Source organism: Carlito syrichta, unplaced genomic scaffold (genome assembly GCF_000164805.1).
Source record: "Carlito syrichta isolate Samal-C Ts95f unplaced genomic scaffold, Tarsius_syrichta-2.0.1 Scaffold302333, whole genome shotgun sequence".
Classification (NCBI taxonomy): Eukaryota; Metazoa; Chordata; class Mammalia; order Primates; family Tarsiidae; genus Carlito; species Carlito syrichta.
In genome coordinates, this window is record NW_007246429.1 from 617,796 (window position 1) to 631,131 (window position 13,336).

At 41.8% G+C, this 13,336-nt stretch overlaps 1 protein-coding gene across 4 annotated transcripts in view; it reads right to left on the reverse strand.

The window, feature by feature from the left end:
* The window catches only part of MASP1 (mannan binding lectin serine peptidase 1), a 73,173-nt gene that overhangs the window by 29,216 nt on the left and 30,621 nt on the right, over positions 1 to 13,336 (reverse strand). For all 4 annotated transcript variants that reach the window (XM_021711515.1, XM_008056375.2, XM_008056372.1 and 1 more), the window contains 4 exons: positions 8,951 to 9,128; positions 7,159 to 7,290; positions 4,005 to 4,201; positions 726 to 873 (listed from right to left, as the gene is read on the reverse strand). In XM_021711515.1, the coding sequence (XP_021567190.1) occupies positions 726 to 873; positions 4,005 to 4,201; positions 7,159 to 7,290; positions 8,951 to 9,128 (655 nt within the window). The remainder of the gene's footprint in view (positions 1 to 725; positions 874 to 4,004; positions 4,202 to 7,158; positions 7,291 to 8,950; positions 9,129 to 13,336) is intronic.

Genomic DNA, 13,336 nt, shown 5'->3' on the forward strand with positions numbered 1-13,336 from the left:
GTCTTTTGTCACTGGTGTTCACTCTCTCCTCTTCCTTGAGTTATACAGACCAATTGCTACAGATAAGTTAGTAAGCGTTATCATTGACTAAATGATTTCATCTCCACTCTCTCATTTATAACTTGAAATGACCCTCGAAGTAGACAAGGCAGGTTAATAATCCTCTGCTTACAGATAAATGTATTGTGACTAAGAGAAAGGCATAGCTCTGTCTGGTGTGTGAAACTGAGAAGTTACTGCAGGTCAAATGGTTCTATCAAGGTTTGGGGCAGGACTAGCTGCCTTGAGGGACTGGGGAGTGAGAACCATAGACTTTGCCAGTCGGCCTACAGGGAGGCAAAGCACCATCACCATAGTAAAACATTCTCAGCTAAAGGCTCACAACAAAATTCCATCCCCAGAATTGGAGCTGGAAGGGTCCTCTCCAGGTCTAATGAATCACCTAATGAGGAGTGGAGTTCAGGAAACAATATTTCTTTTGATTTAATCTCTTCCATGTGATTCTGAAATGCAGCAAGTTTTGAAAACTTCCAGTCTGGTCCATCCAACATTATTGCTGCTCTTGCCCCTATTTTATAGATGGAACTGAGTAAGAAGAGGGCATATGTCCCGGTCCCAAGTTACTCAGCTGGGAGTCCCACCAGGTCCCTAGGTGAGTTCCAAGCCTGCCACCCTCCTCCCACTGCTGCTGGGAGGGCTGAGCACCATGGCGGGAGAGAGGTTACCTGCAGCCCTGTACGAGAGCCTCCAGCCCCGGTTCTCCCCCGAGTTGTCGCTTCGGAATAGGATCTGGACACTGTGGCTCTGGGTACTGATGGGTTCCGGGGCTTTCTCTCCACAAAAGGGCCCCAAAACTTTTGAACCGACTTTAATCTGCAAGAGGCGAGATAGAGAAAGAAGGGTTCACATCTGAGCGGCCGAAGTGGCCACTCTAGGCAAAATTCTATGCTGCACTCTGGGGTTTTCTGGAAACCTCAATATGAACCCATAGTATTCACTTCTGTTTTTACAGTCAGACCATTGACTAATGGTTTCATCTCTACTTTCTCATATATGATTTACAATAGCCCTCGGAAGGGACAAGACAAATTAATATTCATCTGCTTAAAGATGAACATATGGGCCAGGCACAGTGGCTCACGCCTATAATCCCCGCACTTTGGGAGACCAAGGTGAGAGGATTGCCTGAGCCCACAGGTTCGAGACCAACCTGGGCAACTTGGTGAGACCTCATCTCTACAATAAATCAAAAAATGAACTGGGCGTGCTTGTGCGTGCCTGTAGTTCCAGCTACATGGAAGCCTGAGGTGGAAGGACTGCCTGAGCCCAGCAGGTCAAGGCTGCCATGGCGTGAGCGTTCCACTGCACTCCAGCCTGGGTGACAGACTCCAACTCAAAAACAAAAAACAAAAAACAAAACAGATGAATGCACGTGGCTCAGAGAAAGGCAGGACTCTGTCTGGTGCACAAAATGGACAGGGTCTATGTTCTCAAAGAACCTGCAGTCTAATTGGGGAAGACTAACAATAAATAATAAATGAAAGAATTATAGGTTGTCATAAGGGTTATAAAAAATAATCAGGATGATATTCATCTAGAATAGAATATATATGCCATATATTTATAATTGGTATAGTAAAATCTATGCACCCTATGAAATTCATCATTTACATAATAGAGGATAATTTAATAGATAATAACTTTAATAAGTGATCAAGGAAGGTCTTTCTGAGGAGGTGACATTGGATCTGAGACATGCAGGATAAGTAGGAGCCTGTTTGAAGGGAAGAGAAAAGTACTTCCACTGAAGGAAAAAAGCATCTGTAAAGGTCAAGGTCAAACAAAGGTGGGAAAGAACTTGCCAAGTGTTAGGAACAAGCAGGAAGCCAGGGTGGTGGGCAGAGGTAGTGCCATGGACATGAGGCCAGAAAGCAAGGTCACATCGTGTGCAATAATTTGGGTTTAATTTCAAGTGAATCTTAATCTAGCTTTTATAACGATGCTATGACAGAATAGATTGTGTGGAGGCAGGGGTGAAAGCAAGAAAACCAGTTGGGAAGTTTTACAGTTGAGCAGGAGAGAAATGATGAGGTTTGGACTAAGATAGAGGCAGTGCAGAATAAAAGAAATCAATCGGCACTATTAGCTGATCCGAATTCCCCACCTCTCAGTCCTGGGCTCTTTTTATGCCTTAACCCTGTTTCCTTCCAACTCTGAGGTCCAGGATTCCTTAACCATCATTTGGTGACTTCTACAATCCTGAGTGATATTTTGGTCTTGTCACCATTATTGTGGAGAAGGGAAATAAATAAAGGCCCAAGAGGTTACGTGCCTGAGTGAGCTCTCTCATGTGTAGCTCCTGGGATACTATGAATGGCAAACAGAGTTTATGACAGTCCCCTTGACCTTCACCATTGGTGTTTTTCTGTGATTATGTTATGCTATGAAGCAAAAAGGAGTTTGCAGATGTATTAAAGTTATTTACCAGTTAACCTAAAGTTTGAGAGGTTACCTAAGTGGGGCCAACCCAATAACATGAGTCTGTTAAAAGCAGTGTTTTCTCCTGCTGGTTCCAGCAGCAGAAGGCAGGATGATTAGAAGTGTGAGAGGAATTTGATGCAAGGAACTATCTCTGTAGCTCTAAGGGGAGGGGCAACGTGAAAGAACCTGAGAGCCGCTTCTAGGTCTGAAATCGACCACTGGTCAACAGCCAGCAAGAAGATGGGGATTTCAGCCTTATATCTGCAGGGAAATGAATTCTGCCAACAACTCAAATGATCTTGGAAGTGGATTCTTTCCCAGAGCCTCCTGATAAGAGCTTCATCCAGCTGACTCCTTGATTTCAATCTTGTGAGACCCTAAGCAGAGAACCAAATTGAGCCCACTGGGACTTCTGACCTACAGGGCAGTGGAATAAGAAATGGGTGTTGTTTTAAGCTGTTATGTTAGTGGTGATTTGTTAACACAGTAATAGGAAACCCATGCCCTATGCATCCTCCTATCCCACCTGCAGCCAAATCTCTCAGTCTCTGTATCCAAGTGGAGACAGGTCAGACTCTAAGTTCTTGAGTTTCCTTTCAGAGACTCAGCATTCTCTGCCTCTCCCCACTTGACAGCTCCCTCCTTGGTAGCCTCATCTGGCTCTTTCCAACTTCTTCAGTGGGTTCTTCATCCTTTGTCTAGTACTCAGAATGTATTGTGCTTTGGCTCCTATCATTTTTTTTCTCTAGAACATCCCACCATTTCCATGGCTTAATTCAGCACCTATTTATATACTTGTTGGCACCCATCTTTATCTCCACTTTCATATCTCTTCTGAAATCAGACCCTACTATTCAGCTCCAGTTGGATGTTTTGGCTGATCATTCTCTAAGAATTGCTGATTTTACTTCCCATAGATCTCAAAAGTCCCTCTCTAATTATCCCAGACATGGCTCAAATTCAGGTTGCCTTTGCACCTCACCCATGCTATTGGAATAACCACAAATTGAGTGTTTATTTGCCTGTGGAAGTTCTTCCCCCTTTAATTGTCTTTCACATAACTTCTTCCTCCAAGCAGGATCAGCAGAATAATTTTTGAGGTCCAGTACAGAATAAAAATATGGGGTCCCTTGTTCAAAGCATATGTATAATTTCAAGATGGTGACAAGAGGACATTAAACCAAGCATGAGGCCCCGCTGAGCACAGGGCACTGTGTGATTGCATAAGATGCTCGCCCATGAAGCTGGGCCTGCCCTCAAGAGTTCACTCAAAAATATAGATGTGACCCTGTGACACTTCTCCTCAAACCACCCTAGTGACCAGGGAACTGGTTTTAAATTACAGAAGATCCCTAGACTGGGTCTGATTAAGACGGTAGATGTTATTTTAAATACTGACTTTTGGGGATGCTAGCTATGTGACCCTTTATCTAGGGAGAAGGCAAAGTTCGCAGAATATCCATTTCCCCAATTCAGTCAAGATTTTCCAGCATCCCCAGGACAAGTATCCATTGCAGGCTCACCTTGATGTAGTCATAGGGGCAGGACACCTCAGGATGGTCCTCAATGTCAAAAATGTCCTCAAACTGCAAGCTGACCATGAAACCCTCTTCCAGCTCTATGGTGTAGAAGCACTCTGAACTCTTGGGGTAAGGGTTTGGGAAGTCGGGGCTGGTGATCACTCCGGTCCTCTGGGTAAAGAGGTTGTCGCTGCACTCCACTGTTGGAAACATTGCGGAAAAAATTGACCACAACCATGGCCACAGCAAACCCTTGCTTGTCTGTTACTATATGACTTTCCCAGTGGCTTCATGTGGTAGGTAGGAAAGGAATCAGCATCCTCATTTCATAGATGGGGAAACTGAAGCTCAGTGAAGAAAAGTGTTTTATCCAAGGTCACACGTCTAGTGTTTTGCAAAGTCAGTTCTTAAATGCAAGCTTTCTAGTTCTCTGTGATGGACCCTTCTCATCAGATTCTCTGGTATTGGTCAGGGGCGGGAAGAGTGGTCTGAGATGGGAGGGTTTTTTGATGGAGTGGTCAGGAGGGTGTCTAAACCTCTTTGGTCCTGCCTTCCCTCCACTCAAGACTTCATTTAGGCCTCTGCTCATAGCTGTCCCTGATCCCTCACCTCCTACAAGCCCCTTCCTTACACACACCTCACTTTCAAGTCCCTGCCCTTGCTTTTTTCTTCATCGTGGTATTGCACTCTGTTACATTAAGTTTAGCCTAAAGCTACCTCCTTATGTATTTTAAGTTGTCTAAAGGTTTCTTCATACACAGTGAATTGTAACCTAGCTGGATGTGCAAATGGACTGTAACCTACTCTTGTACCAATTATTGCCTTTTGGCCGGCTACAGGTGGCCAACTGTTAAAACCATGTTCATGCCAGGCAAAAGCTAAACTGTGACCAATATGGCTGTTTCTACACCTCATTTTCATTTTCTGTACATCACTTTCCTTTTTCTGTCTGTAAATATTATCCTGCCATGTGACAGCCTCAGAGTCAATCTGAACTTATTCTGATGGGTAAGTGGGGGACTCAATTCTTGAATTGTTTTTTGTTCATTTAAACTCTATTAAATCTAATTTATTGCCTGGTGTGGTGGCTCAAGCCTGTAATCCCAGCACTTTGGGAGGTGGAGGCAAGAGGATTGCCTGAAACCAGGGGTTCAAGACCAGCCTGGACAACTCGGTGAGACCTTGTCTCTACAATAAATAAAAAAAATAAGCCAGTCGTGGTGGTGCATGCCTGTAGTTCTAGCTACTTGGAAGGCTGAGGCAGAAGGATCGTCTGAGTCCAGCAGGTTGAGGCTGTTGGGTGACAGAGTAAGACTCCAACTAAAAAAAAAATCTAATTTATCTAAAGATCTTCTTTTAATAACTCCCTGACATTATGTCACACATTTATTTGTTGATTTTCTTGCCCCTACAAGCCTGTAAGTTCCAAGAGCTTAGGAATTCGGCTTTGTTCCCCACTGCATTTACTGAAACCAAGAATCTACTGTCCTAGGATCCTGGACATGGCTTGCCCTGCCAAGGCATCTATCTTTATTTGCCGTTTTGGGAAGATCCATCCTAGATCTGGAATGTCAAGCTTTCAAAGCCCTTATTCATTCTGCTCATTTGCAAATGAGAAAACTGTGGCCTGGAAAAGGGGGTATGACTAACGTAAATTTCACAGCCCTGAGCTGCAGAACAAGGTTAAGATTAAAGTCTCTTGAGACCCCATCTGTTTTTATTTTCTACCCCAAGTATTCTCATGAGGTTGATTTCACCCTAAGGGGGCTAAAAATTCCTCCGTGGTGAGGAAGGTCTTACATTTTATGCATGATACACAGATAGATATACAGTACATAAACACACACACACATATATACACAGTAGGGAAACATATAAATATGTATCTTTCAGACACATATCTATATATCTGTAGTATTAAAATTTCACGGAGGAGGGAAAACCATTAAGGAAATAATGCTTAAAAAGGCTTCTGGGGAAAAGGTTAAAATGGAAAAAGTAATTGAGAAAATTTGCTCTACCCTAAGCATTCTTAGCCCCTCCAAACTCAGCATATAGTAGATACTCAGTAAAAACATAAACGAACAAAAAAATATAAAGTATAACCCTTGCAAGAAAACTCCTGTATGTGTCTATTCTTTTGGTTTTATATTGCTTTACACTGATGAGTTATATAGGGGTTTAGTCAGAAGCAACAGCAGTTTTTGAAGAAGGAAGAAAAAGAACTCTTGTCTCAGACTTGCCCTCCAATGATCCCTCACTCAGCTTCCAAGTGAGATCACAAGCACAGGCCGTCACCCTGGATCACACTAACCCACTGGCACTTCCCCAAACATTCCAAGTTCAATCATAGCTCTGAGTATTTGCAGAAGCTGTTTTCTGCCTGGAATGCACTCCTTCCCCTTATTCTTTCATCTTTGTTGAGGATCATCATCTCTCTGGGAAGCATTTGCCTACTTCTCCAGGCCTATTCAGGTAAGACTGTGCAGTGTCCATGCTTCCATTACATACATGCAAATGTAGCATTCACTACGCGTCACCACTTGCATATGTGGCTATTACCCTGCTAGCCCAAAAACTACTCCTGGAAGGTGGCTTAACCTTTCCATTTCTCCCCTAGCCCAAGACTAGCCCTCCATTCCTCTCCTAATTGATGAGAGATGAAAACAAAGAGAAAGATTGGGAAGGTTTCTTGCTGTCTCTGTCTTTGCCTCTCTTCACTCTCTTCTTTCCTTCGAACTGAGGTCTCGTGATTGTAGAGAAACTTAGGGGCCATGGAGAAGAAAAAGGAACTGTTGGGCTAGGCATAGTTCATGCCTCAGAGAGAAAGGACTGGGAAACCCAGGCTTCCCCCTAACTTAGCCAGGACGATTATGTATAATAGGAAAGAAGACAGGAACCTGTACAGCAGAAATGCTGCCTGGGAATAAAGATGACCTAGTATCCTAGAACCTCTGTCATGTGGTCCTTTGAGAACCTGAGTCCAAGATACCAGACTGGATGGGTATTTCTGCATCTTCACCCATGTGGAATCTGAGGTGCATCTCTGATTTCATTCTTTTATTGTTCCTACCACATATTTGTCTTTCCTCCGAGCCTACTCTCACAGGAGATGTGGTATATAGCAGCAGTGTAGAGAATCATCCCTAGGCCCTACCTCGGCAGGTCCTGTTGTCTGTGTGGAGGATGTAGCCAAAGCGGCAGGAACAGTAGTAGCCGCCGATGTAGTTGTGGCAGTAGTGGTCACAGGACAGCTCCTCATCTTCCCTCTCCTTGCACTCGTCCACATCTGCAGGGCAGGTAGAGCCTTTCCATCAATACATGCATGATGATGAAGACACAGCTAACACTTGTAGAATAGTTCATTGCGGTAGCAATTATCTTCATTTTAGGAATGAGGAAATTGGAACTCAGAGAAGTTAAGCAACTTACCCAAGGTCACAGACAGCCAGGTTCAAACCCAGGCAATGTGACTGTTGGTGGGACCACTACCCTCTAACAATTGTGATAATAACTGTGTGTCAGGCAACAACCTTAGATTCAACTTTTTACTACATATTCTTTTGCTATTTGCGTTCTACAGATGGTGAAATGGAGACATAGAGGCATTAAAGAACTTAAAGTTACACAGCTAGCAAGTGGCAGATCCAGGATTTAAATCCAGGTGGGCTAGCTACAGAGCTTGTGTGCTTGACTTCTACCCCATGTTGCCTCTTTCTTTTTTTCTAAGCCCCTAATGTGAGTCAAGCCCTGTCCTAGGTATTGGAATGTACCGTTCTTCAAAAGACACATATGATTGACCAACAAGCACATGAAAAGATGCTCAACACTGCTAGACATCAGGGGAATGCAATTTAAACCATATGAGGTATCACTACACACCCATGAGAATGGTTAAAATTTTTTTTTTGTGAGAAAGCAGAATTTATTGAGAGGACAGAAAACCTCCCACAGCAGGAGAGGACCCAGGGTTTGCCCTAAAATTTTTAAAAATTGACAACAGTTAATGTTGGCAAGGCATTGGAGCATGCAGAACTTTCATACTTTGGTAGACAGGTACAAAAGGTGCGATTGCTTTGGAAAAGGCCTGGAAATTTCTTATAAAACAAAGCACATACCTATACTATGGCCCAGAAATTCTACTCCTATATATGTAGCCAGTAGAAATGAAAGCCTATGCTCACAAAATGACTTGTACAAGAAGTTCGCAGAGACTTTATTAACAAGAGCAAGAAAAATGGGTAGATCCCAGGTGACCATCAATAGGAGAATAAATAAGCAAACTGTAGTATATTAATATAACAGAAAATTACTCTGCCAGGAAAAAGAGCAAATTACTGATGCATGCAACATGTGGATGCATCTCAAAAATGTTATGCTGAGTAAAAGGATCCTCACCCCCAAAAGATATTCTCTGTCTATTCATTTATATGAAGTTTTAGAAGGACAAAAACTGTAGCAGAAAAAAGTTAGAAGAGCTTTTTTCCTGTAAATGAGGTGGAAGCAGGGATTGACTGGGCAGGAGCATGAGGGAATTTTCTGGGCTGATGGTAAAGTTCAATGTCTTGTTAGAGGTTTGGGCTACAAACAAATATAAATTTTTCAAAATTCAACAAATGTATACTTAAGATTTTGCATTTTGTTGTCTATGAATTAAGAAAAAAGACATCTGAACAGATATTGAACTCCAGCAAAATTATATGCAGGCTGAAGTATTTAGGAGGAAGTATACTGATGTCTGCAATTTACTTTGAAGCAGATGAAAAATGATGAATTGCTGAGTAGATAGATGGATCAACATGTGATAGAGCAAATGCTGTAAGACATTAATGGCAGAATCCATGTGGTGAGTTTACAGGTATTCATTGTAAAGGAGAGGGCACGAGATGGTTTTCATCTTTGGAGAGAAAGGGAGACCTGAGTATGAGCCACCCAGTTCTCCAACTTACCCACAGCCATGTAGTGGGCATCAAAGCCCGTGAATCGCTCCTCATTGGAGAAATCTGACCGGAAAGTGATGGACATGAAGGAGCCAGGAGAGAGGACCACCTCCTGGCCAGGGGTCTGTTCTGTGTCTGTGGTCTCCCTGCCACAGAAGGTTGCCAGCACCTGGTCTTCAGTTTCTACCTTAAAGGTTAAAGAGAGAGGGATCAAGATGAGCAGTTTCTCATTTTAGCTTCTCTCCTTATCTTTAGGAAGAAAGCGGAAGGGGCCGTCCAAGAGTAGACTAGACAGCCTGGGAAACCCCAGAGAAAGGGATTAGAGATTCTGAGATTTGAGAAAAGATACATTTACAGGTTAAGTCAACGTGGCCATCTGATCAGTTTCATTCATTTAATTTAGTTCCATTAAGAGTAGCTTGATATGCGTTGTTCCTGTTGACAACCGAGTGGCTTATTTACTAAAAGTAACTCAATGTTAAAAGTTTTAAAAGTTAGATAACCTTGCAGATGGATTCTATGTACAATAGAAACTCACCACATTTTCAAAGAAATGAAACATTATACCCAATAAGTCATTTATTGAGTATCCAGTGTATGCCTGCCACTGAACAAAGCATGAAAGGGGATGACAAGTGATGAGTATGACACAGTGCTGTGCACAGGACAGTGGTGTTGAGACAGATGAAAAAAGACAGAGACTGAGCTATTAAATATGTGACAAGTGCCTTAATAGAAGCAGAGGCACTGCCTAGGTACCCAGAAGAAGGTGAAAGATCCCCAGGGGAACATAAGCTACAGAAAGACCAGAATTTATTTTTCTTTACAGATGTGTCTTCAGTGCATAGAACAGGACCTGGCACAAAGCAGTTATTCAATAAATATTTGTTGACAAGAACTAAAAGTGCAAGACACATTTGGAGAACACTGAGCAGCCAGAGAGTCTGTGGGGATTCAGGAGGAGATGTACTTGGAAGGATACATGGAAAGTAGATTATGGTTGACCTTGAATGCCATTAACACTGTGAGTAAATGGAAAACATAGAAAACTTTTAAACAGAAAAGTCATGCAATCACAACTATATTTAGTAGATAATCTTAATAATATAGAAACACATCCAGAAATAGTCTGCATGTGTTTGTATCTGTGTGTGTGCATTTTTGTGTTAAGACTTAGATGTAAAAAAAAAAAAAGCCTGTTTGCAAAAATAATTCCCTACTTTGAAAGAGCCAGAGGCCCTGTGCAAATTCAGAGACCAAAGCAGAGATCCTAAGCTGGTCACCTGAAAGTGATTTTATGTGAGTGTGGCTTGAAAAGGTTGGTATGGAATGTTTATTTGGCTACAAATACTCGACCTTCACACTACTCTATCATCTTGTACCTAACCCAATTCTTTTAAGCCTATATTTGTGTTTACAGCCTCTGGACTGATGTTTTAGTCAAGATACATGAGAAAATCTCTTACCAAGAATGATTTCTGCTGCCTTTCAAAGTCATTAAAGGAAAGTTTTCAAAGGCTGCCTATCTCTAGTAGCTCTAGTAATGAATCGTTGTTTTGTTCATTAGTTTAGCATGTCAGAAGTATCTTGACATTTGACACTTCTGTTTTGAGACTAATGGTTTATTTATTTAAAATAAGTGAGAGTTTTAAAGAAAAACAATTCGCCCTGGCAACAAAACACAAGGACAATTAATCACTAACTTTGGGAATTGAAGTGTAAACAGAAGATGAGATCATGGCTTTGCTATTTATTCCTCTTCTCTGCAGATACCAGCTGAACTTGCACCAGCCCTATTGCTGTTGAATGTGCCTATCTGCACACAGCCGAAATGTCACTTCCTTGAACATCCCAGCTGTTGTGTTATTTTGGTTGACTGAGTTTTCTAGATAGCTGAAGGTTTACCTAACTATAACTGTAAAACTATTTTTTTGGTGTAATGCTTTTTCTTTTCTTTTCTTTCTTTCTTTCTTTCTTTTAGAAAGTGCTTTAAACAAGTTCTTATTTTCTTAAGTGAAACATGCTAATAACCCTTTCTTGGTGATTCAGGGACATTGTTATAAATGTTAACCATTGTGATACTACATTAAGGTTGATAATCTTGGGGAAACTGAGTTGTATAATGTTGCTTGCCTTGCATCGAACATTTTCAGACTATAAATACCTTGACATTTTTATGTCTTCTTTTAGTAGTGTTTTATTTCTTGTCTTTTAATCAGCCTAACTGTACTTTTCTGTTTGCTTATTTTTAATATGTTGTAAATTAGAAACCAGTTAAACTGTTTTTGTTGGAACTTAATAAAAAGAAGACTAAGTAGATTTAGGGTGAGGGCCTGGGAAAGAGATTCTTCTGAGAGTAGCTGCATGACCTAGAGTGCACTATCTTGGTGACCTCTGCTTTAGAAGAATGTAAGATGTATGAACCTGGCAGTGGGAGGTCCTGGGTCTTATTCCTGACTCTACCATAAACTGTTATATGGCCATCCCTTTTCTAGCTCTCAGTTTTTCACCTATAAACAGGGTTTTGGACTAGCTGAAATAGTAGTCATCATAGTCTAACATAGTTCTAACAAGTCACATAGTCATGCTACATGACTAGAAGATGGTAAGCAGGAGTTTTAACACAAATGTTGCCTGCTGATGAACTTGGACTTGTTTGTGGTTTATAACTATGTAATACAAAATCAGTAACTAATGAATAGTCATGCCTTGAGCATTAACCGTTCCAGCCACATAGTCTCTTTACTGTAACTTGGCATCTTGGATTTTATAGCAACCGGACATGGACACTTTCAAGTGAACCCAATGATCATTTGGATTAGAGAGATACTACTGATTGTCTGTAATAAATAAACTTCCTCCTTATAACTTCTGGGCTTAAAGACCTTTCCATAATGGCAGATAATCAATCATCACCTGCAGAGCCTCACTATTCCAGAGAACAGGTAAGCATGCCCCAGATGAGACCCATGGGAAAATCTGAGCTATATATCACTTTTAGAAGCAGAGAAGGCCAGTAGCTTGGGGCCCTGGGAATTCAGCTGCAGCCCAGAATAGCCTTGGAATATCAGAGCAGAAAGAGAACTTTAAGAGCTATTTCAATCTCCCTTCTTGTAGAGGAAATGAAGGTCAAGAGAGGGGAAAGGACTTACCCCAAGGGTAGAGAGATAGCGTGAGCATTTTCTGATAGTGATTTTACTTTTGGAACTGTTCTGAGACTGGAAAAAGAGCACACCAACCTAGAGAGTATATGACAAAAGACACAGGCACTTGGCCAAACAATTTTTCTGTCTCAGAGGTCTCTTGAAACCTAATCTCGGGTGTATGGACTGTCTCTTGGAGAGGATGTGGCTCAGTGACAGCTCCAGCCACAATCTAAACAGAGGAGTCAATGACTCTGGCTAATATTTGCATATCCTGCTATGGAGTATAAAGTTCTACAAAGATCATTTACTTCTCATAGGAGGATTGAGTCCTAGCTTCTATTTGAACTGCCCCATATTTGGGGTCATCAAATCAACATAATGGAGGAATCTTATCAAGTGAAGACAAAAAATTCATAATAATAGAGACCCATGTGGCTAGGAATCACAGACTCCTCATTTTTCTATTTCGTATTGTGGACTACCAGGTCCTTACAGACTATTGTTATTTAAGTCACCAATATGTGGCTGCATGTCCTCAATTTATTTTCTTTCAACTAAATTCAACAAATATTTATGTACCATTTCTGTTTAGACTGTAATGTGAAGGATTCCAAAAATTATTTATTTGTTGTTTGAGCTTAATAAGCAAGTCCTCCACCTCTGATGATGTAACCTTAATAGGAGAATAAGATAAGTACTCAAATGTGTATGTGTTAGAGTATGGTCAGGGTATGGTAACTGCAATGAAATATGGGCAGCCCCAGAAGTTTAAAGAAGGGAAAAAATTGCATCCAGCTGAGGGAAATCAGAAAACATTTAAGAAGAAAAGAACGGTAACTTTTTTTTTTTTTTTTTTTGAGTTGGAGTCTCACTCTGTCGCCCAGACTGGAGTGAAGTGGCCGCTCCCGGCCACCGCAGCCTCGACCTGCTGGGCTCCGGCGATCCTTCCGCCTCAGCCTTCCGAATAGCTGGAATTACAGGCATGCGCTACCACGCCCGGCTGATTTTTTTTGATTTATTGTAGAAATGAAGTCTCGCTGCCCAGGCGGGTCCTGCGGGCTCAGGCAATCCACTCACCTCAGCCTCCCAAAGGCGTGGGATTACGGGCTGAGCCACCGAGCCCGGGTAGAACGGCAACATTTAAACTGAGTACTACTCACCTTTCAGAACGGCAACCTTTAAGCTGAGTACTGAAAGGTGAGTAGGATTTAGGCAGGTGGAGATAGTGGATGGGGGTTGGGGGTTATGG